Source organism: Marmota monax, unplaced genomic scaffold, assembly GCF_021218885.2.
Source record: "Marmota monax isolate L192 unplaced genomic scaffold, Marmota_monax_Labrador192_F-V1.1 WCK01_AAM20220418_F8-fsc00001, whole genome shotgun sequence".
Lineage (NCBI taxonomy): Eukaryota > Metazoa > Chordata > Mammalia > Rodentia > Sciuridae > Marmota > Marmota monax.
This window is the reverse complement of record NW_026693777.1, coordinates 45,388,464-45,414,010: the sequence shown is the minus strand read 5'-3', so window position 1 is coordinate 45,414,010 and position 25,547 is coordinate 45,388,464. Positions and strand designations below refer to the sequence as shown.

Here is a 25,547-nt window from a genome sequence, read left to right as displayed (position 1 = left end):
GTAGGTGGGGTATGTCAGGAAGAGGTGCGTACCTGGGTGCATGCCTTGGAAAGGGCTCATCTTCCCTGTGGCTGCCTGTGACTATCTGTCTGTCTCTCTCCCTTCTCTAAGTTGTTCTTGTCAGGTATTTTGGTCACAGCAATACAAAAGCTGACTAAAACAGAAACTAGTACTAGGAGTGGGGTCATTGCTATGACTAACCTAACCATGTGATTCAGAATCCTTTGGAAATGATTTGCAGAAGGAATTTGCAAATGTTTGAAAAAACAGGCTGGAGAAGCCTTAAATTTTGTTATCACCCAGAATGCAAATAGTAATATGTACTGTGCTCATAAGGTTTCAAAGAGAATTGAATTACAAGAGGCCACTTGTGTTACATTCTGGCAAAGAACTTGTCTACATTTTACCCATGTTTTGAGACTTTGTATGAGGCTGAATTTAAAAGTAATGGGCTAATTAATCTGGTAGAGAAAATTTCAAGGCAGCATAACATTCAGGAAGTGTTATGGATACTGCCAGCAGCTTTTAACCAGGTTTACTCTGAGAATTATGAAGAAAAAACAACTAAAAGTTTTTAAAAACTTGCAGTTTGGCCAGAAAAATGCTCATAAAGCTGAGGCAAATGAAGATGTGATTGTTAAAGAGATCACAGATACTAAAGAGATGCGAAGTACTAGGCAGAGACAATAGGAAAGGTGCCTTAAGTGCACCTCAGGAATCTATAAAACCACATTCACTGTAGGCTCAAGAAGGTAGAAGTGAAAATTCTTTTGAGATCATGGAGGTGCCCTGTCTCCATAGGAGGTGCCTAGAAAGTTATTTCATCCAGGCACTCAGAGGCCATTGGCATGATCCCAGAGAGCTCAGCTACTGAACAAGCTGACAGCAGATCTGGTGCTGGTTCTGCAGGGACACTGGATGCTGGAGTTAGGGGGTCATGGAGGCTTACACTGAAATTTCAAAGGCAGTCCTGGGAGGCTAGGCAAAGTATAGTAGGGTTGGAATCCTACTATATTCCAACTCGGGCTGCCCTGGGAGTATGAAGCGAAGCTGGAATGAAGACCTCAGAAATTAAGAGTGGCCAGTAATATGGACTGTCTGCTGACTAGAGAGAGAAGGCCAAGCTAAAAAAGAGGTCATGTGCACTACAGCAGGCAAAGCCAAAGGGGTGGGACTCCTAGGCCCTTTGGAAAGAACATATCACTATCATGTGTCCTACATGCTATATATAGAGTTATAGGTAGAGTTATTAAACCTGTTTGCCCAGCTAGATTTTGGTCTTGCTTTGGCTCCATTCCTTCTTTCTATGCTCCTATTTCTCCTTTTGGAATGGGAATGTTTATTCTGTACCACTATATTGGATATATGTCATTTGCTTTTGATTTCTATAGGGACTTACAGCCAGTAGTTTGATCTGAGTCTCAGAGAAGACTTTGTACTTGGACTTTTGGGCAATTCTGCAAGTGTTAATGCTATGTGACTCTTGGAGATGAACTAAATGCATTTTGCATTGTGAGACAGACATGAGCTTTTGAGAGCCAGGGGTGGAATGTTATGGTTTTGATGAGGTGTCCCTTCAAATGAAGGTCTGTTTTCAGTGAAATGATTGGATTATGAGAACTGTGACCTAATCAGTACATCTTAATTTGAATGGACTATCTGGGTGGTAACTCTAGGCAGAAGGCATGGCTAAAGGAGATGGATCACTGAATGAGTGCTCATCTTCCCTAGGGCTGGCCCGCTTGCTCATGTGTGTTTGTTCTCCCCAACACCTTCCTCTTTCCTGGCTACTATGAGGTGAACTGTTTTCCTCCACCCTGCCCTTTGGCTATGATATACTACCTTACTTAGGGCCCAGAGTAAGACTGAGACCTCTGACACCATCATCCCTAAATAATCGTTCCCTCCTCAAAAGTTTTCTCATCAGATATTTTGCTCACAGCATGCAAAAGCCAACTAAAACATGCATACTCCAAGACTAGCATTACCTGGATTCCAAAACCAGATAAAGGCAGAAAAATAATGAAAAACTATAGGTCCACATCCTTGACAAAAATAGATGCAAAAATCCTGAACAAAATACTAACAAATGGAATCCAACAGCACAATGAAACAATTATTTACTATGAACAAGTAAGATTCACCACGGGATATAAGGATGGTCCAATACAGTCAAATCAATAAATCTGATATGCTGCATCAACAAAAAGGACAAAAACCATATGATCACTTCAGTAGATGCAGAAAGGGCATTTGATAAAGTTTAACACTCCTTCAAGATAAAAACTCCCAATAGGATAGTTTAATAGTAGAGCACTTGACTAGCATGCATGAAGCTCTACGTTAAATCCCCAATACTGCAAAAGAACAAAGCAGAAAAAAACAAACTTTGAAGAAATTCAGTTTTAAAGAACATACCTCAATATAATAGAGATCATATATAACAAACTAACAGTTAAAATCACATTGAATGGGGAAAAGCTGAAAGCCTTCTTAGTAAGACCTGGAACAAGATAAGAATATCCAACCAGAAATATGAAAAATTGTGCTCTATATGTAATTGTAATGCATGCCGCCATCATATATAAATAAAAAAAAGATAAGGATATCCACTTTCACCTCTTTTATTCAACATAGTTCTGATAGTACTAGGGAGAGTAATCAGGCAAGAGAAAGAAGGCACATCTCAATTGGAAAAGAAGTTGTCAAAATTGTTACTGTTTGTAAATGATGAGATCTTATGGCAGAAAGTGCCAAAAATTCCACCAAAAAAATTTTAGACTAAATGAGTTAGAAAAGTTATAGGATAAAAAAGCCAGTGGTGTTGCATTATGCCAATAGTGAATTATCTGAAATAGAAATTAGGAAAGCAACCCCATTTACAATAGCTCCCTCAAAAGTAATATATGTAGGAATAAATTTACCAAAGGGATGAAAGACATTTACAATGATAATTATAAAATACTGGTGAAAGAAATTGAAAAGAATACATAAAAGTGATAAGATATCCTATGTTCATGGATTAGAAGAATCAATATTGTTAAAATGTTTTTACTACTCAAAGTGATCTAAAGATCCAATGCAATCTCTATTAAAATACCAATGACAGTCTTCACAGAACTAGGAAAAACAATTCTAACATTTACATGAAACCATACAGAAACCCTGAACAGCCAAAGCCATCTTGAGCAAAAAAAAAACAAAACAAGAGGCATTACACTATTTGACTTTAAACACACAATGCTGTCACAAGCTGTCCATGGGTTGCATGTGGGTCACCGCATATCAAAACCTAGTGGATAGAAACATCTGGTGTTTGGGAATGACCGGTGGACATTTTCTCTGGTCAACTGCCAGGGACAATGTGAATTTCTAACCTGCTCTGCCGTGTCCCATGGAGCAGCTGAGATGCGTGTGACCTGCCAAGATGCCAATCAACCTGCAGACTGCAAGATATCACCAAACAAGTCTCCGTCCTTGAAACCTTACCCCTGCCTTTGATGTGCCCCCTTAAATAAACCACTGAAGCCATTTCCTTTTTCTGGTTCCAGCACCCATATGGACTAGATACATCAGGGGCTTGACTTTTTTGTAAATATATTTTTATTTGTGTTTTGCTATTCACTAAGTTATTTGAGACTAAGTTTCCAGGTAGCTTCACCCTCCTCGGCAGGAAGAACCACCCCCCCAAGGAGATGCTGGCTGTCACCCCGTTACAACTCTATAGCAATCAAAACAACATGCCAGCATGGTGGCACACACCTGTAATTCCAGTGGCTCAGGAGACTGAGGCAGGAAGATTGCAAGTTCAAAGCCAGCCTCAGCAACAGTGAGGCACTAAGCAACTCAGTGAGACCCTGTCACTAAATAAAATACAAAAAAAAAAAAAAGGCTGGGGATGTGGTTTAGTGGTCAAGTGCCTCTGAGTTCAATTCCCGGTGCAAGTCTCCCCCGGCCCCACCACCCTGCAAAACAGCATGGTATTAGCATAAAAACAAACACACAGATCAACAGAGCAGAATATATCCTAAAAGTAAACCCACACATCTGGAGTAGCTGATTTTGGACAAAGGTGCTAATAAGAACAAGCACTGGAGAAAGGAACACCTTTTTAATAAATGATGCCAGGAAAACTGGACATCCACGTGCTGAAGAATGAAACTAGAACACTATCTTTTTTTATTTTTTATTTTAATTTTTTGGTACTGGGGATTGAACTCAGGGGCGCTTAATCATTGGGTCACATCCCCAGCCCTTTTTTACTTTTTTTTAAGAGACGGTCTCACTGAGTTCCTTAGGGCTTCACTAAGTTGCTGAGGCTGGCTTTGAACCCACTATCCTCCTGCCTCAGAGCCACTGGGATTACAGGCTTGCACCACCATGCCTGGCTACGGATTCTCTTATGAGCTACAAATATCAAATAAAAAATGTATTAAAGACATAAGACCTAAAACTATGCAACTACTATGCAAACATAGGGGAAACACTAGGCAATGTAATGGACAAGAAGGTTTTTGGACAAGAAACTGAAGTACAGGAAACTGAACAAAAAAAGATAAATGGAATATGGCAAACTAAAAAGCTCTGCAGAGCAAAGGAAACAAACAGAATGAAAAGACACTCTACAGAATGGGAGAAAATATTTCCAAGTTATGCATCTGACAAATACATAAGGAACTCTTAAGAACTCAATAGCAAAAACCTAAATTACCTGAATAATAAATGGGCAATAGCTCCAAATAGACATTTTTCAAAAGAAAACATACAAATGCCAATGGATACATGAAAAAATACTCAATATCACTGATTATCAGCGAAATGCAAATCAAAGCCATAATGAATGGTATTATTAAAAAGACTAAAAAAAATAAGTACTGGCAAGGATGTGGTTAAAAGGGAATCCTTGTCCTTTGGCTTTAGCAGGAATATAAATTAGTACAGCCACTATGGAAAACAGTATGGATAAAAAATTACAAATAGACCTACCATATGATCCAGCAATGCCACCACTGGGTATGTATCTGATGGAAATGCAATCAGTATGGTGAGGAGACAGCTACACTCCCAGGTTCACTGTAGCAGTAATCACAATAGTCAAGAAACTCAATCAACCTAAGTGTCCGTCAACTCATGAATTGATTAAGAAAATGAGAGACAGAGGGGCATGGTAGACCACCCCTGTAATCCAAGTTTCTCAGGAGGCTGAAGTAGAAAGATCACAAGTTCAAGGTCAAGTTGATAAGACCTGTCTCAAAAATCTAAAAATAAAAATAAAAAGGGCTGAAGATATAGCTCAGTGGTAGAGTGCTTGCCTAGCATGTGCCAAAGAACATAAAGAACATACCTGAGTTCAATCCCTAGTACTGGAGAGCGGGGGAAAAAGGAAAAGAAAATGTGGCACAAAGCACACTGGAATACCATTCAACTATTAAAAAAAAATATAGAATCCTGCCATTTGTGTCATGATAGAACTGGAATTCATTACACTATGTAAAATAATCCTGGCACAAAAAGACAAGTACCACATGATCTCACTCATGTGGAATCTAAAAAGGATGATCTTACAGAAGTTGAAAGAGAGACAGATAGTAAGAGTTAGCAAAAGGATAGGAAAAGGTTGATCAATAAACACTGCGTTACAGTTAGTGCTTACATAGAGCAAAAAAATTCTGACGTGTTATTGCACAATAGGGTGAGGTAGATAAAAATAATGTACTATACATTTCATAAAGCTAGAAGAAAGGATTTGAAAGTTTTTGCATAAAAAATGTTTGAGATAAATATGCTTAACCTGGTTTAATCACACTTGAAGTATACATACATGGAAATATTATATGGTATCCCTATATATACAATTTTTATGTTTATGTATCAGCTAAAAACTGTTTTAATGTAAAACATGAAACAAGGAAGAAAATAAGGAGAAATGTAGGCATCAATGAATTTTAAAAATACATCTAGATGAAATGAATAAGTTCCTAAAAATTTTTACATTAAGAAGTAAATGTTTGGGGCTGGGGCTCAGTGGTAAAGCACTTGCCTTGCACGGATGAGGCACTAGGTTTGATTCTCAGCACCAAATAAAAATAAATAAATAAAGATATTGTGTCCATCTACAACTAAAAAGAATTTTTTAAAAAAGTAAATGTTTATTCCACTATTGTCATGTATTTAATATATAAATAAGAAGTAAATGTTTTATGTCAATAGGTTTTAAACACACTGAACTGTAAAGTTTTCCTTCCTAAAGAAACTTTAGCTTATCAGGAGGCTGAGGCAGATGAATTGCAAGTTCAAAGCTAGCCTTAGCAACTTCGTGAGGCCCTAAGCAACTTACCAAGATCCTATCTTGCCATAAAAATATAAAAAAGGGTTGAGGAAGTGGCTAAGTGGTTGAGCGCCCCTGGGTTCAATCCCCTGTATAAAAAAAAAAAAAAGAAAGAAAGAAACCTAGTTTTTCAGGTAAATTCAAACCTTTAGTAAGAATTCCTGTCTTATATAAGCTATTCTAAAAAATAGAAAGAACAGGGGCTGGGGATGTGGCTCAAGCGGTAGTGTGCTCGCCCGGCATGCGTGCGGCCCGGGTTCGATCCTCAGCACCACATACCAACAAAGATGTTGTGTCCGCTGAGAATTGAAAAATAAAACAAAAACAAAACAAAACAAAAAAACTCACTTTAAAAAAAAAAATAGAACAAAAGCTACATTTTATAAGTCCATTTTATAAGGCTTATATAATCTTTATTCCAAAACCACCTAAGAACAAGAGTAAAACCATAGTTTTTTCCACTAGCAAATATAGATGCAAAAAAAAAAAATCTAAATATTGTATTGGTTAACCAAATACAACCATATGCTACAAAATAAAACATCACAATGGAATACAGATTATTCTAGGAAGATTGGACATCTGAAAATTCTAACCAGAAATTTCTATATGAATAGACCAAAGGAGAAACATAAAAGCCAGAAACTGTACTTCTTATTAATACAAAAGGGGCAGTTGATAAAATTCAACATTTACATAACAACCCATAGCAAACCAGGAATAGAAGACAATTACTGTAACCTGATGAATTTATGTTCCAGAAGCCCACATTAAACTCTATAATGGAGAAACTAATATGTATAAACTTCAAGGGCCAACAAATCATGGATATTTATTATTATCCCTACTGTTTAACAATTTACATAAATATCATCCTAGCTGTTGTATATAGTATTAAAAATCCCAGCTAAAAGAGAGAAAAAAATAATTCTAGCTAATAATGTAAGAAAAAAAAAATTTAAAAATTGCAAAAGTCTCATTACTTGCAGATGCTATGGTCAACTACCTACAAAATAGAATTGAACTATTAGAACTAAAAGAGTTAAACAAGTTGCCAGGTTTTATTAACTTACAAAAATTAATAATAATAATAATAATAATAATAATTATTATTATTATTACATAATGCAAGTTGAACCAGGGTACTTTACCACTGAGCTACCGTTGCAGTCCTTTCTAAATTTTATTTTGAGACAGGGTCTCACTATGTGCCCAAGCAGTCCTCAAACTTACTAGCCTCCTGCCTCAGCATCCCAGTCACTGGGATTATAAGTATATGCCACTGTGTCCAGCTTTAATAATATTACTTATATAAGCAATAACCAACTGAAGATATAATTAAAATAAAAACTACTAAGTATCGGAGAATTTTTAAAAACTCTTTTGTTGAAGGATTCTAAGATACAGAAAAGTACACAAATCATAAGCTAATAGCATGAGAAATTTTCACAACTGAATACACTTCTATAACCAGTCCCCAGATCAAGAAATGGAACACATTGAACATTATCAGCTCGCAGAAGCCCTTATCTCCCTTCCATTGACTAAAGAAGAGCCAGTACTATCTTAACATCTAGCACTGGGTTAATTCTGTCTGTTTTTGAATTTTATAGAAACAGACTGCTATGTAGGTATTCTTTTTAAAAACTGAAAAAAGCAGGAAAAGATCAGAAAGACTCTTCCTTTTTCCTTCTGGGCACACTATTTGTTTTCATTATTATGTTATCATTGTTATAATACTTCTCAAAGCAGTCTATTATCTACAGTTCTAGGAAACCTCAAAAGAGTCAAAAGAATCTGAGCTTTGATTCTTTGCCTATTATTTTTAAAAAACTGGAAATGGGGCTGGGGTTGTGGCTCAGCGGTAGAGCGCTTGCCTAGCACATGCAAGGCCCTGGGTTCAATCCTCAGCACCACATATAAATAAATAAATAAAATAAAGGTATTGTGACAACTACAACTAAAAAATATTTTAAAAAAACCCTGGAAATATTTCTAGCAATGTATTTATTTCAAAATTTCAAAAGAACAATTCTGATACCTCTTATAACTCAATAAAATTTTACTTTTCTCCATTAATTATATTTTCCAAGGAGTTATACACAAAGACAGAGCAGAAATAGATTTACTAAAAAAGAAAAAGGAATTATAGATACTAGCTCCTTTTAGACAAGAACCTGCCTTGGGCTATAGACAGGCCAGCAAGTGTCTTGAAATTTTAATGAAAGAAACATGAATTCTAGATAATAGATTATTGCCCATAAAGCATCAAATGAAATGATATTTCATGGCCATTTTAAAACGTGTGATTCTGGGTCTATATCATGGCTATGTCTTTGAAACTTAAGACTTTTTGAAACAGTAATCAGAAAAGGAAACCACATTTGTAATAGATTATTATGCTTCTAGCCTTAAGAAATCTGATGCTAAGCTCCAAGTACAGACATAATGGTGGTTTTTCAGCCCTGTTGGTGCTTCAGAATCACCTGTAGAAGTCTGCCTGTTGGTTGGCAGATGGTTTCTTTTTTTTTTTTTTTAAATATTTATTTATTTATTTTAGTTTTTTTCGGCAGACACAACATCTTTGTTTGTATGTGGTGCTGAGGATCGAACCTGGGCCGCACGCATGCCAGGCGGGCGTGCTATCGCTTGAGCCACATCCCCAGCCCCAGCAGATGGTTTCTTTAAATCAAAATGTACCTATCCCTCCTGACCTCCAAATCATAAGCTTTGTAAGAAAGGACTTGGTGTAAGTGCGTGCTTTAAAATTTCCCCCGGTGATTTGTCTAGTCAAGGCTGAAAACCATTAACAATTGACTGAAGGTCTGACTTCACATTATCTACATTAGTCACATGCCCATGAACTAAGTATTAAAAGTCATACAACATATGCCCATTTGAAAATTTATTGGTTACAATTTAAACTGGCATTCAAACTTAAGAACACAGAACTCTAACCTATTCTGAGCTCCAGACAGTTTCACTAACATTTGTTGAGCTTTACTTGGAAGATTATCATATATATAACTGAAATATATGTTATAAAACTACACTAAATTTTTTTTTTCTTTTTTGTGGTGCTAGAGATTGAACCCAGGGCCTATGTGCATGCGAGGCAAACACTCTACCAACTAGCTATATCCCAAGCCTCCTACACTAAAATTTAAGGCACTAAAATTAGAATTATTTGATTCCTTGGAGTTACTGCCAACTACATAAACAGACTGCTGACTGTCAGAAATGAAACCAAGACCTCCTCTTTATTCAACTCATTAACAACAAAAACCCTGCCTTATTAAAAATAAAGTGTTTTCATTTTCTACTTATTAATTCTCTCAAGTCTCTGCAAGCTAGGCTCTAGGCACACGAAGAAGAAACTGGGGAATAATCCATTTTCTTCCTGAAACAACGTAAGATGAAAGACAAACCTCAGCCACAGTACTGCGAATACGATCCACCACCTGCTCAAAATCCACCAAACTGAAAAGTGGCTGCTGCTTGAGTCGATGCAGCTCTGCAGCAAAAGTGTCCTCCTGGTTTTTCAAAATGGATCCTGCGGAATAAGAAGGCACTGTCAAAGGAAGACAGGACAGACAAGGTGTATCAGAGCAGATAGCAGTTTTACCCACTTCTCAGGTACTATGCTGCAATGACAATCCACAAGTATTTTCAGCCACTCTCTCTGACCAGGTATTCTTTGGGCCACAAAATATTACTCAAGAAGTACCTTTGAGGATGTGGCATACTGGGCAAGGAAATTCCTACCTTTTCTAGTCAGGTTCACATTTTGATTCTCAAACATCTGGACAGATTCTCCAACAAAGAGGATTTTTTCAGCAACCCTCACTGGAATGTAGGATGGCAAAATCTCCACCCGTAGGGAAAATTGCTTGAGAGATGGTGCCAGCATGTTCTCTTCCTCAATCAGGCGCTAATCAAGGAAATAATCTGTATCAGAGATGAAGTATGAAAAGGAGAACAAGGAAATATCTAGTAACTCTCTCAACCTGCGATTTATATTTATGTTTATATTCAGAGAATGTAAACGTGAAGTTGCATAATTCTTGGAGAGAGATATTTCATTTTCAAGCAGCAGGATGGCATGGTGGAAATAATACTCTACTCCAAGACATCTTCCAAGAATGTCTATACTTATTCTTTTTCAGAGTCCCTGGTATACTATAATACCAATAGTCTAATTTTCTTCACTTTCCACTAAACTACAAGTCCATTAACCCATTTTTTTTTTTTCCTAACCATCAGGATTTTTAACACTGCCTGTATTTACTATGTAAAAACTTGGGCAATACATGAGCTTCTTTACTTGTATAATGCAAGAAGCTGGTCTTTATTTTTCCAGGTCTTATATACATATCTGTTCTGCTGGAGTTCCTCAGGACTTGTCCCAGACCCTCTTTTTCTCTTGCTCTACACTCTTCTGGGATAATCACATCTTCTGTGGCTTCAGGATATATCAGGACAGTTTTAATCTTTTTAGGTCACAGGCCTCTCTGAAATTATAAAATCTATGGACCTATCAGACAAATGTACATATCTATTGTACAGACAAATGTACATTTCAGAGAACCTCTTAAAGCTACCCATGCACCCCAAATTAACTTCTGAGCTATATGTTGATGTCTCCGTATTTAGATTCAGAACAAGCTACACTGCTCTCATGAGCCTCAGGCTAAGCCCACTGGACATTTCCTTCAAGTTCCTCAAACTCAACATGCCCCAAATTAGAACCATCTTTCCCCAAACACCACCAGTACACACGCCCTATTAACACACTCAATTGGATGCTGAAGGCAGAAATCATCCTTGATTCTTCCCTCAACCCACAGCCAACCAAATGCTAAGTCCTACTGGATCTACCTCCCAAACATCTCCCAGACCTATCTACTTTTCTCTGTATTCACTGTTACCGCCCTTGGTTTAGGGCACTATACTTTTTCTCTAAGTATTCCCAACATTCTCCTAATGGGTCTACCTGCCTACAATACTGATTTTTAAAAATTGATTTCCCACACAGCATTCAGAGTGATCAAAAAGTCTGAACATGTTATTGTCTTGCCTAAAATTCTTCAAGGGCTCCTTCCCACTGTTTACAGGGACCTTCTTTATATACTACTTTATAGTCTCATCAATTGCCACCTGCCCTCTCCCCGGCCACCATCTCTAACATATATTACTTTAGGCTTTGACCATTTCAACTGAATCACTAATGGTTCCCCAAACAAGCCATGTCTTCCACAGGATCTGTACCTTTACATGAATCATTCACTCTGCCTGGATATATCTTAACCTGCCTCTCAAGTCCTTTGCAATTCAGACATAACATTCCACTGAAAACCCTTCTCTAGTTACTCCAAAACTCTACTCCAAGACATCTTCCAAGAATGTCTATATTTATTCTATTTCAGAATCCCTGGTATACTATAATACCAATGGTCAACTTTTCTTCACTTTCCACTAAACTAAAAGTCCATTAACCCATTATGTACCACTATTCTAGAGAACACCTATAAAAAAAATAAAATTTTATAGCACACCTATGAGATTCCTCAATTTAAATTTTTATAGGTGTCCTATACATAGGATGATGGGACATAATGGGTTAAGGACAAGGATTACATTTTGTCTATGTAGGCATGACATCCAGAATCATGTCTAGTATGTAACAGGCATTCAATAAAATATTGTAACAGTATAAACAGATGGCTGGCTGGATGGATGAATATGGGCAATACAGGACTTTGTGAAGTCTAATCAAAACTCCAAAAGGCATTTTGAAAAGCTACAGGGTAGCTATTATTTGTAGAGATGAGACTTATTACCTCTTAAATGCATACAATGGTAAAAGGGGAAGCAAAAAGAATCTCACAATTAAATTTTCTTTTTTTCTGGTGCTGGGGATCAAACCCACAGCCTTTTACATGGCAGGCAAGTGCTATACCACTGGGCTATATCCCCAGAACCTTGCAATCATATTTTCTATTTTCTTCTCTCATAACAGTTAAGAGAAAGCAATGTTTACATCTAAAGAATTTAGGGAAGGTGCTCAGACTATGATCTCTGAAGAGGAATCAGCAAAAGATGATTTAGTTGCAGACTTTTCTGACTCCTGGCAGGAGTACGCTGGGCTTCTTGCTGTGCTCTCACCAAGTCCTGGAGTTCTCTCAGTTGTTTTCCTGTCAATCCCCCAATGCCCAGATCCTCCTCATCCTCTTCTGACTGGGCATTTGTATTACCAGAAGATGGACCCTGTTTGATAAAGAACTCTTCATGCTGGTCCAGTAGGAGTCCATGTAGCATCCACGCTGAGAGCTGTTTATACATGACCCCATGACACACAGCCAGGATTCTGAGGAGAGAGGAGAGCAAGAGCTTTAGTGGTCTACTTAAAGAATATGACTTGAACCAGCACCTCAGAAGCCATGCTACAGGATAAAGAGAGGCCTGAGAGTTTGGTGAGTCATAGGGGAAATAACAAATTAAGTTAAAAATAATTGTGCTATTTTAATTTAATTATTTGTGGATGAACTAAGTAATTAAATTTCCATAGTTGCAGCCTACATTCTGAAGTTGAAAAGGTTACATAAATGTTGTGATACTCTTTTGGGAGAGGCACATTCTCTTTCCTTTCTTTGTGTAAAGTTTCAAAACTGTTGAATCTCATTAAGTTGAAATGAACTTAATGGAGTCTCTTTTTAGCTAACACAGTATTAAATTTATTCTTTTTGTTGAAATTACATAGAAAAAGAAGATTCAATGTTAGTGCCAGTAATATATGAAAATGCATTATCTGACAAAATGCAGAAATGAAAATAAAATACGGAAAGATTGTTAAGAAATAGAATATTGAGATAGTCTCAATGGATTACCTACCAGATAACAGATTAATTACAAAGGGGAAAAGAAACTTCTATAGTGGAGAGATCTGATGGACAAGAGACCTGATCAAACTTCACAACAGCAGTAATGGGCTAAATTTACTTTCTGTGCTTTCTGGTATGATGGAATGAGAAATACTATCACCTATGTTGTTTTCTTGCCAAAAATATTTAACCTGAATCTAATCATGAAGAAAGAATCAGATAAATCTAGATTGTGGAACATTCTATAGACAACTGGTAAGGGCTCTTATAAAAAGTCATTATCATAGACAACAACAAAAGGCAAGGGGGATCATTCCAAATTAAAGGAGTCTAAAAAAGACATGACAAACAAATGCAGTGTGAAAACTGATTGGAACCTGAACTGCAAAAACAGTACAGTTGTAATGGACTTTTTGGAACAACTGGAGAAATGTGAATATATTCTAGATATTGTATTATGGAACCAATGTTAGCTTTCTTAGGTGTAATATGGTACTAAGGTTAAATAAGAGAATGCTTTTTCTAGAAATACAAGATGAAGTTTTATGGTTAAGTGTTAAGGCATCTGCAACTATGTCCTAATGATTCAATTTTAAAAATTAGGGCATGTGTGTATTTCACACATACCCAAAAGGGAAATAGAAAAAAATAAATGTGGCAAAATGTTAACAACTGGTAAAACTAAAGAATGTACAAGTGTTTCACTGTAATATTCTTTCAACTTTTTTGCAGGTTTGAAATTTTTCAAAAGTTGGGAAGAAAAAGAAACTACAGGAGCTGGGCACAGTGGTGCATACCTATAATCCCAGCAGTTTGGTAGGATGAGGATCTCAAGTTCAAAGCCAGCCTCAATAATTTAGTGAGGTCCTAAGCAACTTAGTGAGACTCTGTCTCAAAATAAAAAACAAGAAGGGCTGGGAATGTGGCTAAGTGGTTAAGTGCTCCTGGGTTCGATTCCTGGTACAAGAAAACAAAAACAAAAAAACTACAGGAACTCAAGCCTACTATTTTTAGTATACTAACTCAATAGACTGTCTCTTTTTAAAAAGTCAAATTGAAAACCATTTACATTTATGAACATCTATAAAATTTGATCTCTCAAAATATATATCAAATACATGTATCAATATTATTTACATGAGATTTTATATTCTGAATACATAATAGAGGATTCAGTCCCCATTGCATGTTTTGGAAAGTTTCCTGCTCTGCTGAGGGTTTACTTGTTCAGTGTTTCAAGAGTTGTGTAGATTAAGAGTTGTGAGCCAACTGTAGTGGTACACACCTATAATCCCATTGGCTCCAGATACAGGATAACACTTTATATCAACTCCTATTCTATACTCAACTAAGTGGGTAAAATACAGTAGAAAATGTGGATTGTAGCACCTGGGATTCAGACAGGAGGATTGCAAGTTCAAAGCCAGCCTTAGCAACTTAGCAAGACCCTAAGCAACTCAATGAGACCCTGATTCTAAATAAAATATAAAAAAGGGTTGGGAATGTGGCTCAATGGTTAAGTGTCCCTAGGTTTAATCTCCAGTAGCAAAAAAAAAAAAAAATAGTTGTGAAGAGGGGCTGGGAATGTAGCTCAATGATAGAGTGCTTGCCTAGCAAGTGTGAGGCCCGGAGTTCAATCCCCTGTATGGTTTTGGGGCAGGTGGGGGGAAGAGTTGCGAAGAGTCTTATAGATCATCTACTACAATTAATGCTACGCTCCATTTTTAATTTTTAATATTTACTTATTTTTTTGTAGTACTGGGAACTGAACCCAGGGGCATTTTATCACTGAGCTACATCTCCAGCCCTTTTTTATTTTTTGAGATAGGGTTTTGCTAAGTGGCTGAGGCTGGCCTCAAATTTGCAATTCTCTTGCCTCAGTCTCCCAAGTCTCTAAGGTTAGAGGTATGAACCATCATACTCTTCCATACCGTCTTTTAAAAATGAGGAAGAGGAGAGTGAAAAGATCCAAAAAATAACCTCTAATAATACTCAACATTAATTTTTATACAATTGTAATTATTAAAACAAATACAATTTTGTTTCATCTTTCAGTAAGTATCATATGAAGTTTTTTTACATATTACTATGGTGTTTATAATCTTAATGGCTTTATAGTCTATCAAGAGAATATATCTTTATTTAATTTTTCTTCTGGTAATTTTCTAATTTCCTGATAAAGACAACCTTGCATATGTTTATGACACTGTGGGATTACAAAGTATTTTAACACAATACTGGCTACACATATGCATATTTAAGCATAATAAGCAGTATCTGGCACATGTAATGAGAATCCTGCAAGGATAATGAGATCCAAAAATTAAAAAAGATTGCCTCAAGGTCAACTTGGCAGTTAACCCTGGCTTTGATACTTTATTTTATAAGCGTCTCTTTGCAGATGATCCTGAACCACCATAAGGATTACATGGGCTCCTTTGCTTATAGGATTTTCTATCCTGGTCAAAACTCTACCCTGAGGGAAATCTGAGAAGACCTGAAAACAAAATACAAGAGAAGTCAAGTTACTTGACCTCCCCCGCTATCCCCAACCTCAATTAATCCATCACTTACTTTTCTAGTGCACTTCGAACAGGAGGTAACCCTCCACAGCTGTGTTTGTAGACTGTTTCTAGGATTTGACAACCATGAATCTGAGGAAAATACAGACTTGTTAATCTGGATTCAAACAGTTCAAGCAATATCAATTCATATTCTATACTCAACCAAGTGGGTACACTATAGTAGAAAATGTGGATAAACTATCTCACAAGACTTCTGACAGGAGTTGTCAAAGATGGGCTCCTCCCCCCAAGCACCATCCACATAATGTGTAGATAGGCAGTAATGCAAATTGCAAGGAAAGAACTCAGCAATCTGCATCTTTTTTTTTTTTTTTTGATAGTGCTGGGGATTGAACTCAGGGCCTCACACATGCTAGGGAAGCACTTTACTACTGAGCCCCCTCCCTTGCCCCCTCAAGGTGATTCTTATGTGCAGTGAAATTTGAGAACAAATGCACTAAAGAAACCAGAATCATTTATAGTCAGAATTCCAAAATCATGGAAAGTTTTTAATTTCAGGATAAGACCCAATTCAGAATACTTGTAAGGTATATACTCCCCCACAAATTCACTGCCTTTGTGTACTTTAGGCTGTGTGTGTGTGTGTGTACTAGTTCCTGGGAATTGAACCCAAAGCTTCATATATGCTAGGCAAATGCTCTACCATTTAGCTACATCCCCAGCCCTTTTTTAATGTTTATTTTGAAACAGGGTCCACTAAATTGCCTAGGCTGTCCTTGAACTTAAGATCCTCCTGCCTCACTCTCCTGAGTTGCTTGGATAAAAGGTATATGCCACCTAGATTTTTTATTTTATATATAAAATATTCATATATTTTATTGTATAATTTATTTTATATATAAAATATTTATATTTTATTGTGTAGTTTATATATCATAAAATTAAATCATATTATGTGTATCATTTAACAGCTTTTAGAAATTTATAGCATTGTGCAACCATCACGATGTTCTAAAACATTTCATCACTTAAAAAGAAGCCCCTCTCATGCCTGTTGTGATCAGTCCTCATTCTCTGCCTCAGCCTATGCTCTTGACCACATGTATTTCTTTTTTTTTAAACTCTGTAGAGCCTTACTTAGCACACTAGTTTCTCTATCACCTTTCTGGCAGGAAGGAAGATTCATCCATCTGTAATTCTTTCATTCGTTTTCCACTCTCCTTCCTATAGCCAATGGAAGCTGGAAAAAGTAAACTTAGATGTGCAGTCTGGGAATACTATACTTTCATTAACTCCACTAAACTAGAAGGTTCATTGGGAACCTCATTTTTGGGAAGTAGATTAGTATTTTACAGCATAGTCTTTGCAGTCAGATAGACCTGAGTTTATATCCCAGCCCTACAACTTACTTGCATCTGTGTGACTCTGAGCACATTCTTTCACATACTTAACCCTTTAGAGGATTGAATGTGATAATGTATGTAAAGCATTTAGTACAGTACCTGCTACAAATATCTAACATAGAGCAAGTGCACAATAAAAGCTGGACATTGTAATTTGATGAGAGCAGTCAGCTTTGATGGGCCACAGAAAGCCTCCCTACTGGTTTTGTAGGCAGAGCATGAAAGTTTCTATATTCACAGAGCAAAATTAACACAGCAATGTGGCAAATTAATTATGTAACTAGTTACATTCAGCAAGGTGAACATTTTTTTTTAATATCTCTTTAGTTGTAGATGGACACAATACCTTTATTTTGTTGTTATGTGATGCTGGGGATCAAACCTAGTGCCTCACGCATGCTAGGTAAGGGCTTTACCACTGAGCCACAACCCTGGCCTTAGGTGAACATTTTTAATATGCTAATGCATAAATATGAGAGCTTAAAAACATGTAAACTTGAGCTAAACATGTTTATTCTCCTTGTCTATTTGGTCCAATTACAGACTGTAAACAGCAGAGTAGACTCTTCTTCTAATATGAAATCTCAAAGCAACTCATTCTTCAGAGTTGTTATGATTTGGCTGTGAGGTATCCCCCATAATGCTCATGTGTTAACCAATGCAGGAATGTCCACAGGTGAAATGATTGGATGATAAGATCTATAACCTCATCAATGGATTAATCCATTTGATGCATAATAATCTGAATGGACTACTGGGTGGTAACTATAGGCAGGCAGGGCATGGCTATAGGAAACAGGTTCCTGGGGGCGTAGCCTTACAGTATATTTTTTGCCTGGTTCTTCTCTGTCTGCTTCTGAGCTGCCATGAGTTGAACAGCCTTCCTCTATCATACCCTTCTGCCATGATGCTTTGACCTCACCTTAGGCCCAGAGCAATGGAGCTGGCTGACCATAGACTGTGAAACTGTGAACCCAAAGTACACAACATCTTCTCTAAGTTGTTCTTGTCAGGTATTTTGGTCACAGGAATGCAAAGCTGACTAATACAAGTTGTTAACTCTGCCAAGAAAGAGTATTCTCCTTGACATTGGGAACTCTTAACTTTTCAATGAATATCATGAAAACTTGGGACAAGAATAGGCATAGTTTAACTAATAAACATCTGTATTTTACCCAGTGGTTTCATAATTCTCAGAAAACTGCCAGCACCTTAACCATACATCTATCACCTTCTTTCTAAGAATTAACTTTCTGCTTCTCCTCAAGACCCAGACTCAACAGTTCTATACCCTTAATGTAAATTGCTCTCACCTCCAACTATTCATAGCATTTTTACCTTGCCCCATGAACATTCCTGGATCTATCTATTAACATTTGTCTGTTTTCTGAACCAGGTGGTGCTTAAAAACAAGGCCATGCCTTATTTTTATATTTCTGACACTTAGCATGATATATAAGTAGATTCTGTTGAATGAGTAAATTAACAAGTAAAAAACTACTAAGAACTAGTATATTTTTCACCAAAAAGAATGTAAGGCAACCTTGATTATTAATATTTCCTTGGTATTTGCCAGAGCAAAAGCAAAAAGGAAAGTTCTCACCTTTTGACTTTTAATTTGCTCTACTACAACCATCACAGAGGGAAAAAGTAGTTGGAACTGCAAAGTAGAGAATAATTAAAGGTAGTTAATCAAATGCAGAGGGAAAAGAATCAACTCAGGAAATGCTTTTTTTCTAAATAGTTCAAGTTAAGACAAATGACAATACCACAGAACAGTCAAGAGTTAGTATATACTAAGGCAATTTGATTTGGGGATAGGATGCAAACAAGAAGAAGATAGCAGACAGAAGTAGTATCTATTTCTGAGGCTGGCATAATTTTTAATATTGAATTCAATGAGAACATTAACATGAGACATTAATTATTAACTAAATTTGGAACTCTTTAAGCAGTTCTGATGTAGTAAAGAATACAAAATGCAGAAAATATAAAATGCTGGACTCTGGTACTATAAGGAAAAACATTCTCAAAAGAGTGGCATAAATAAGATTATTTTAATAATGTCAACAGATTCCAAGGCATTTTGTTACTTGGACGCATACCTGATCTAAGGAGTAATTGACATGTGATATGGAGAGATGTGGGTCAGCCAGGAACTGAAATAAAAAACAAGTAAAAAACTACTGTAATTAGGGCTTCACAAAAAACATCTTGAATCAATTTCATGTATAAAACTAGAAGAGAATCTGAGAATGGGCTTAGTGTTAATTCTACGCTACAGAGCTCACTCAGGAACCTTTGCCATGATTCCTAAGCCACTTTGATCATGATTTGGGCATGATCAAAGAGAGAACACTGTACCCTCCAACCACAAATAGCTCAGTTTTAACTGCCTGACCTTATCAAAGAACATCTTCGATTTGAGACTATGCTCCAATCTGCTGTCCCAGAAGCATTGCTTCCTACATCTCCACTTCCTCACCTCTTGTTCCAAATCAAGCAGTGCTTGGCGATAAGGCTGCAGAACTGAATCCAGCCCTGTGCAGAAGGCCCTCAGATAGATTCCATGTAGCCCACCTGATCCCTGCTGAGATGGGTGGTGGTCCTGAAACCAAACAAAGAAAAGTCAACTTCTTAGCTCAGGCCCTGAAACTTGAGGAAGACATTGTCCTTTATTAGTGGTATTGTTTTCATTTAAATAATTACAAATCAAAGGAATACTTCAGAGAGGAACACCCAGCAGAATATATTTTGAGCACTGACCTTTTAAAATGTGGTATTTTAATTTTCCAAGCAGTCCCAGATGTCACAACCAACCAGAAGTACTCTATAAATATAGTCAGTGGAGATTTTTCCATAAATCAATTTTGGCCTTATCATTCCCAGCTTAAATCTCTTTGGTGGCTTTCTATTGCCCCAGAATAATATCCAAATTCCTCTACATGGCACACAATAACTTCTGCATTCTGGCCTTGACCCATTTCTCCACAATTATCTTTCACTGCTTCCAGCTGTGCATTCTCATTTCCATGGTTCACCAGATGTGCTTTGCTTCTCTCTTACCACTACAGATTTGGACTTGTACTCTACTTCTGTCTGTGTGCCTCATCTTTCTGACAAACACCTACTCTTTCTGCAGGACCCAGCTCAAGCACATCTCCTCTGCAAAGCCCTTTCTAACTCTCTCTTGGGAATTAACAGTTCCACCTTGTTGCTTTCGTAACATCCTACTTAGTGAACTGTACTTTTATTTAGATGTCGTCCTCACTAGACCATGAACTTCATAAAGCTAGGAACCATACTTTACTCATCTTTGTATCTCAGCTTCTCACAGTTCTTTGAACAGAGGGTAAATATTTACTGAATAAATAAAATGACCTCAATCTTCCTCCCAACATATCTTCTCTTGCCTGGCTTGGCAATTCATCAAGAACATAAATCTGAGAGTCAACATGGCGGGGTGGTCATGAGACTCTCATCAAGGGGTAATATACAAATATAGCTTATCTTTCAGGAAACTTCCAAGGGTTTTTTGTTTGTTTTTGTTTTTGTTTTGTAGGAGCATCTTGTGTAGTTTTTATGTGGGGAACTGTGGTGAACATTTGTAAGAGGTTATGATGGACGATCATCTCTCTGGCTACATACTGACTTGGGTGATCAGACACTGGTGGTGGTAGGTCACATAGCAAAAATCAGCAACAAATGTGATAAGAAGCTTGGAATGAGGGGTTAGAAAACATATTGTAGCTAGAGGATGCTGTAAAGTATACTAGTAGTTCCTAAAGATAAATCCTTACAGCCACCCTAAGAATAGCCCAGATAGGAAAACAGCTCAAATCTGGCAACCAGCCAATTTTGTTTTGATCTTCTGTCATTGCAGAACACTGAATATCTTCACTTACCACAAAATGAAAAGGAAAATATATTTATTTTTTTTTTCTTAAGAAAAAAAAGTAAGTTACTATAGGTTTCTTTAAAATTTGAGGAAATAGGAATTCATATATCATGGACAATAAAATTCAAGTAGTCACATTAATAGAAGATAGGCTTTTTTTTTTTTTTTTTTTTTTTTGCGGAGGTCAGGAGTATTGGGGATTGAACTCAGGGGCACCTGACCACTGGGCCACATCCCCAGCCCTGTTTTATACTTTATTTGGAGTCAGGGTCTCACTCAGTTGCTTAGCCCCTCACTGTTGCTGAGGGTGGCTTTGAACCTGTGATCCTCCTGTTTTAGCCTCCCAAGCTGCTGGGATTACAGGTTTGCACCACGGTGCCAAGCTGAGGATACCGTCTTTTCTTTTAAGCGTCATATACAAAAAACAACTGGCAACCTTGCCTTCTCTTATTTTCAGTGATGAGAAATTCTTAATTTATTTCACACGAATCACCAATGAATTCACTGAAAGCTTGACAGTTTCTACCCTCTAAAGGTTTACATCCTGAGATCAGAATCCCACCTGTTGCTGCACATGGCCTGTGTACTGTTCAATGAACTCAGTAAAGCGAATATAGTCTGTGCCAAGCCGGCAGAGTCGATTCAAGACGCTGGTCTCACTGGGGTGGAGAAACGGAAAGTCCTGGGACACCTGCAAGAAGAGGGACGTTGACAAAAACATTGATGCCTGCTGGCCACTGCCCCATATTTTTGGGGTGCTTAAAATGTTTCATACTATCTTATCTTTTCCTTTCTTGTTATTTTCCTTAAGATGCCCACTTAAGTTTGGTAAATTCCGAAAGGTATTTCCAAACCACTTCAAAGGTGGTATTCCCTGTTCTGACCTACTTGCTTCTCAAATAGGTTAACATATGGTAAATAGTGTACATTAAAGATAAGTCAACCTCCCCAGAGGCAGCCACTATTACTTATTTCGTATGCAATCTTCAGAGGATAGTCTATAGAATGTGAGGGTTTTTGACTTGGTTCCAACAAAGTCTCTTAGCAGTATTGCTCAAACAAGGGTCTGCAGACATATTTTTAGGATTTACAAATTCCCTATAAAATTTTAAATTTTGTTTTCATTGCATTAAATCTCTAAAATTAATGTAAATACACTATAATTTGTAAAAGTACCTTGTAACTAGCCATATAAATTTATTTATATTTGCATTTCTATTTTTAATTTAAATGAAGGACAAATTATAACCTAGCTGTATAAAAGTTTCACAGCAATTCAAATTTAAAGTAGTGGATGGGCTACAGTAGTAGCTCAGTGGTAGAGCACATGCCCAGTACAGGTGAGGTACTGGGTTCAATTCTCAGCACCACATAAACATAAGTAAATAAAATAAAAGTACTGTGTCCATCTACAACTTAAAATAATAATATAATTTAAAAAGTAGTGAAATATATTTGTTCAACCACATTTTTAAAATGTGGCAAAAAACACAAAGCCTATTGTTTTAACCATATTTAAGCACAGAATTCAATGGCATTAAACACATTCACACTGTTGTGCAACCATCACCACCATCCAGCTCCATAACTTCTTCATTTCTCCTAACTGAAACTCTGTACCCATTACACACTAACTCCTTCTTCTGCCTCCAACCCCTGGCAATCACCGCTCTACTCTGTCTCTAGAATAATATGATACATTATTGCCTCATATAAGTAGAATCATATATTTGTTCTTTCAGAACTGGTTTATTTCACTTAGTATAATGTCCTCAAGGTTCATCTATGAAGTAAAATATGTCAGAGTTCCTTCCTTTACATGTGTATATGTATGTGTGTATATATATATATATATATATATATATATATATATATATATATATATACATACACACACCACACACCACATTTTGTTTATTCATTCATCAGGTGATGGACACATGAATTGTTTCTAACTTTTGGTATTGTGAATAATGCTTTATGAACATGGATATAAAAATATCTTTTGAGACCTTGCTTTTATTTCTTTTGGGTATATTCCCAGAAGTGGAATTGCTGGTCATAATGGTAATTCTATGCTTCTTTTTTTTAGGAATTGCTATTTAATTTTTCACAGTGGTTGTACTATTTCACATTCCCACCAACAATGCACAAGAGTATTAATTTCTCCACAAGATTTATTTTCTATTATTATTATTATTTTTTTAGTTGTAACCATCCAAAAGGATGTGAAGCAGTGTTTCATTGTGGTTTTGATTTGTATTTTTCTAAGCATCTTTTCATATGTGTGTTGGCCATTTGTATATCTTTCCTGGAGAATCAACCAACTTTTAATGAACACCTACTTTATCCCAGGCAGTGTGTTAACATTCAGACACAAAAGAATGAACAAAACCATTCAGTTATTACTTTAAAACAACTTGGCATATTACATGTTCATATTGTGAGTATTGTACTTTATGGATGCCATCTTTATATGACAGTAATAAACAGGCAAAGAACCTTTGTCACTGAGCCACAATGACTTTGTTAGGAATCTATTTAATATAGATTTTAATGACACAACATTAATCATATCTTCAAGTTACAAATTTAGGAGGTAGCCTGACATAGTGCTTAACAACCTGATCTTTGGAGACTGCTTGGGTTTAAATCCCTGAGCTGCCTCTTATTTGCTTGAAAGTTTAGGTAAGCGACTACACCTCTCTGTGCTTCAATTTTCACACCTATAAGTGAAAATAATAATTGTGAGAATTAAATAAGCTAATATATGAAAAGCACATGTGCCAAGCATACAGCAAGTGCTCAATACATATAAGCAATTTTTAAATTACTAACGACACTTTTCTATCCAGTTATCAAGTGATATCCCCATTATAACTGGCATTTGAGCATTTCTTGTTGGCAGTTTTAGAAAAGTTTAAGGTCTAATTATTCTGAAATACCAAATGATATCTTGAGGCTTCTGAAATAATTTTGTATAACATACTCATATTAACTGGCATTCTATACATTAGAATTATTGAAGTAAAAATAGAAACTATAGAGCCAGATCTGTAGTTAAAGTCATTCTTTTAAACTCAGTGTTGCTACTTTAGTTTCAGAAAAATAATATTATATGTCATATCAGATCTGTGTTTTTGTTTATTTTGGTACCAGTGATTGAACCCAAGGTCATTTAACCACTGAGCTACATCCCCAGCCCTTTTTGTTTTTGAGACAGTGTCTCACTAGTTTGCTTTCAGCTTTGCTAAGTTGCTGAGGCTGACTTCAAACCCACAATCTTCCTGCCTCAGCCTCTCTTTTTTTTTTTTTTTTAGAATTTTTTTTAATATTTATTTTTTAGTTCTCGGCGGACACAACATCTTTGTTTGTATGTGGTGCTGAGGATCGAACCCGGGCCGCACGCATGCCAGGCGAGCGCGCTACCACTTGAGCCACATCCCCAGCCCCTCCTGCCTCAGCCTCTCAAGCCACTGAAATTATAGGCATGTGCCACCACACCTGGCTCAAAACTGTGTTTTTCAGTCAGGGACAATTTTCACACCTATAAGTGAAGATAATAATTGTGAGAATTAAATAAGCTAATATATGAAAAGCACATGTGCCAAGCATACAGCAAATGGAACATTTGGCAATGTCTGGAGACATTTTTGGTTGTCACAATTCGGGGGATGCTACTGGCTTCTAGTGTGAGTAAGCTATAGAACTAATTAACATCCTACAGTACACAGGACAACCCCTACAATAAAGAATTACCCAGTCCAAAAATGTCAATAATGCAGGTTGAGAAACTTTGCATTAGAATAGTGTTAATTTGAATTTCTTAATGTTGTAGTTTTGATTAATTTAATTTGTAAAACTACTTGTTTTTATGGTTGTCAAAGAGCAATATGCTTGAGTTTAGATCTAGTTTCATGTGGACATACATTCGATATTACAATAAAAATGTTTCATAATCCCTAGGCATTTGTGACAATTTTTCCTTTTAACCAAATGTGAAAAACACTGCTCTTTTGAAAGTAAGCACTATTTGCTGCTTTTGTCTTCTTTCATAAATACCAGCACCTGCTGTGTGGCAGAAATTGTATTCTGAGTACATGAATGAATACCATGTGGTCTTTGCCACCAAGGGCTATCTATGCAGGAAAAAAGGCTATACACAGGTACTAGCATTAAATAATTATGAACTTTCATTAGTCTCAGAAAGGAAATAAATAAATTGCTGTGATAGAAAATAATGGTATAAGGGAAGGATATTTATTTAAAAATATTTTTTTTAGTTGTAGATGGGCAGAATACCTTTATTTATTTATTTACTTTTATGTGGTGCTGAGGATTGAACCCAGTGCCTCACACATGCTAGGCAAGTCCTCTCCCACTGAGCTACAGCCCCAGCCCCAAGGATGTGTAATTTAAAAACGTGGTCAGAGAAAATTTTTCTGATGAAGAGACTTCTCTCTGAGGAAAATATCTGCTTGAGATATTTAAATAAGAAAGGAAGGAAAGGAG

General features: G+C 36.6%; 1 protein-coding gene across 2 annotated transcripts in view; it reads right to left on the bottom strand.

Moving 5' to 3' along the window:
* The window catches only part of Tubgcp4 (tubulin gamma complex component 4), a 43,347-nt gene that overhangs the window by 16,331 nt on the left and 1,469 nt on the right, over positions 1–25,547 (bottom strand). For both annotated transcript variants that reach the window (XM_046460689.2, XM_046460690.2), the window contains exons 2-9: positions 21,598–21,726; positions 19,623–19,745; positions 19,243–19,296; positions 18,741–18,797; positions 15,784–15,863; positions 12,494–12,695; positions 10,094–10,259; positions 9,757–9,881 (exon numbers count right to left, since the gene is read on the bottom strand). In XM_046460689.2, coding sequence (XP_046316645.1) covers positions 9,757–9,881; positions 10,094–10,259; positions 12,494–12,695; positions 15,784–15,863; positions 18,741–18,797; positions 19,243–19,296; positions 19,623–19,745; positions 21,598–21,726 — 936 coding nt within the window. The remainder of the gene's footprint in view (positions 1–9,756; positions 9,882–10,093; positions 10,260–12,493; positions 12,696–15,783; positions 15,864–18,740; positions 18,798–19,242; positions 19,297–19,622; positions 19,746–21,597; positions 21,727–25,547) is intronic.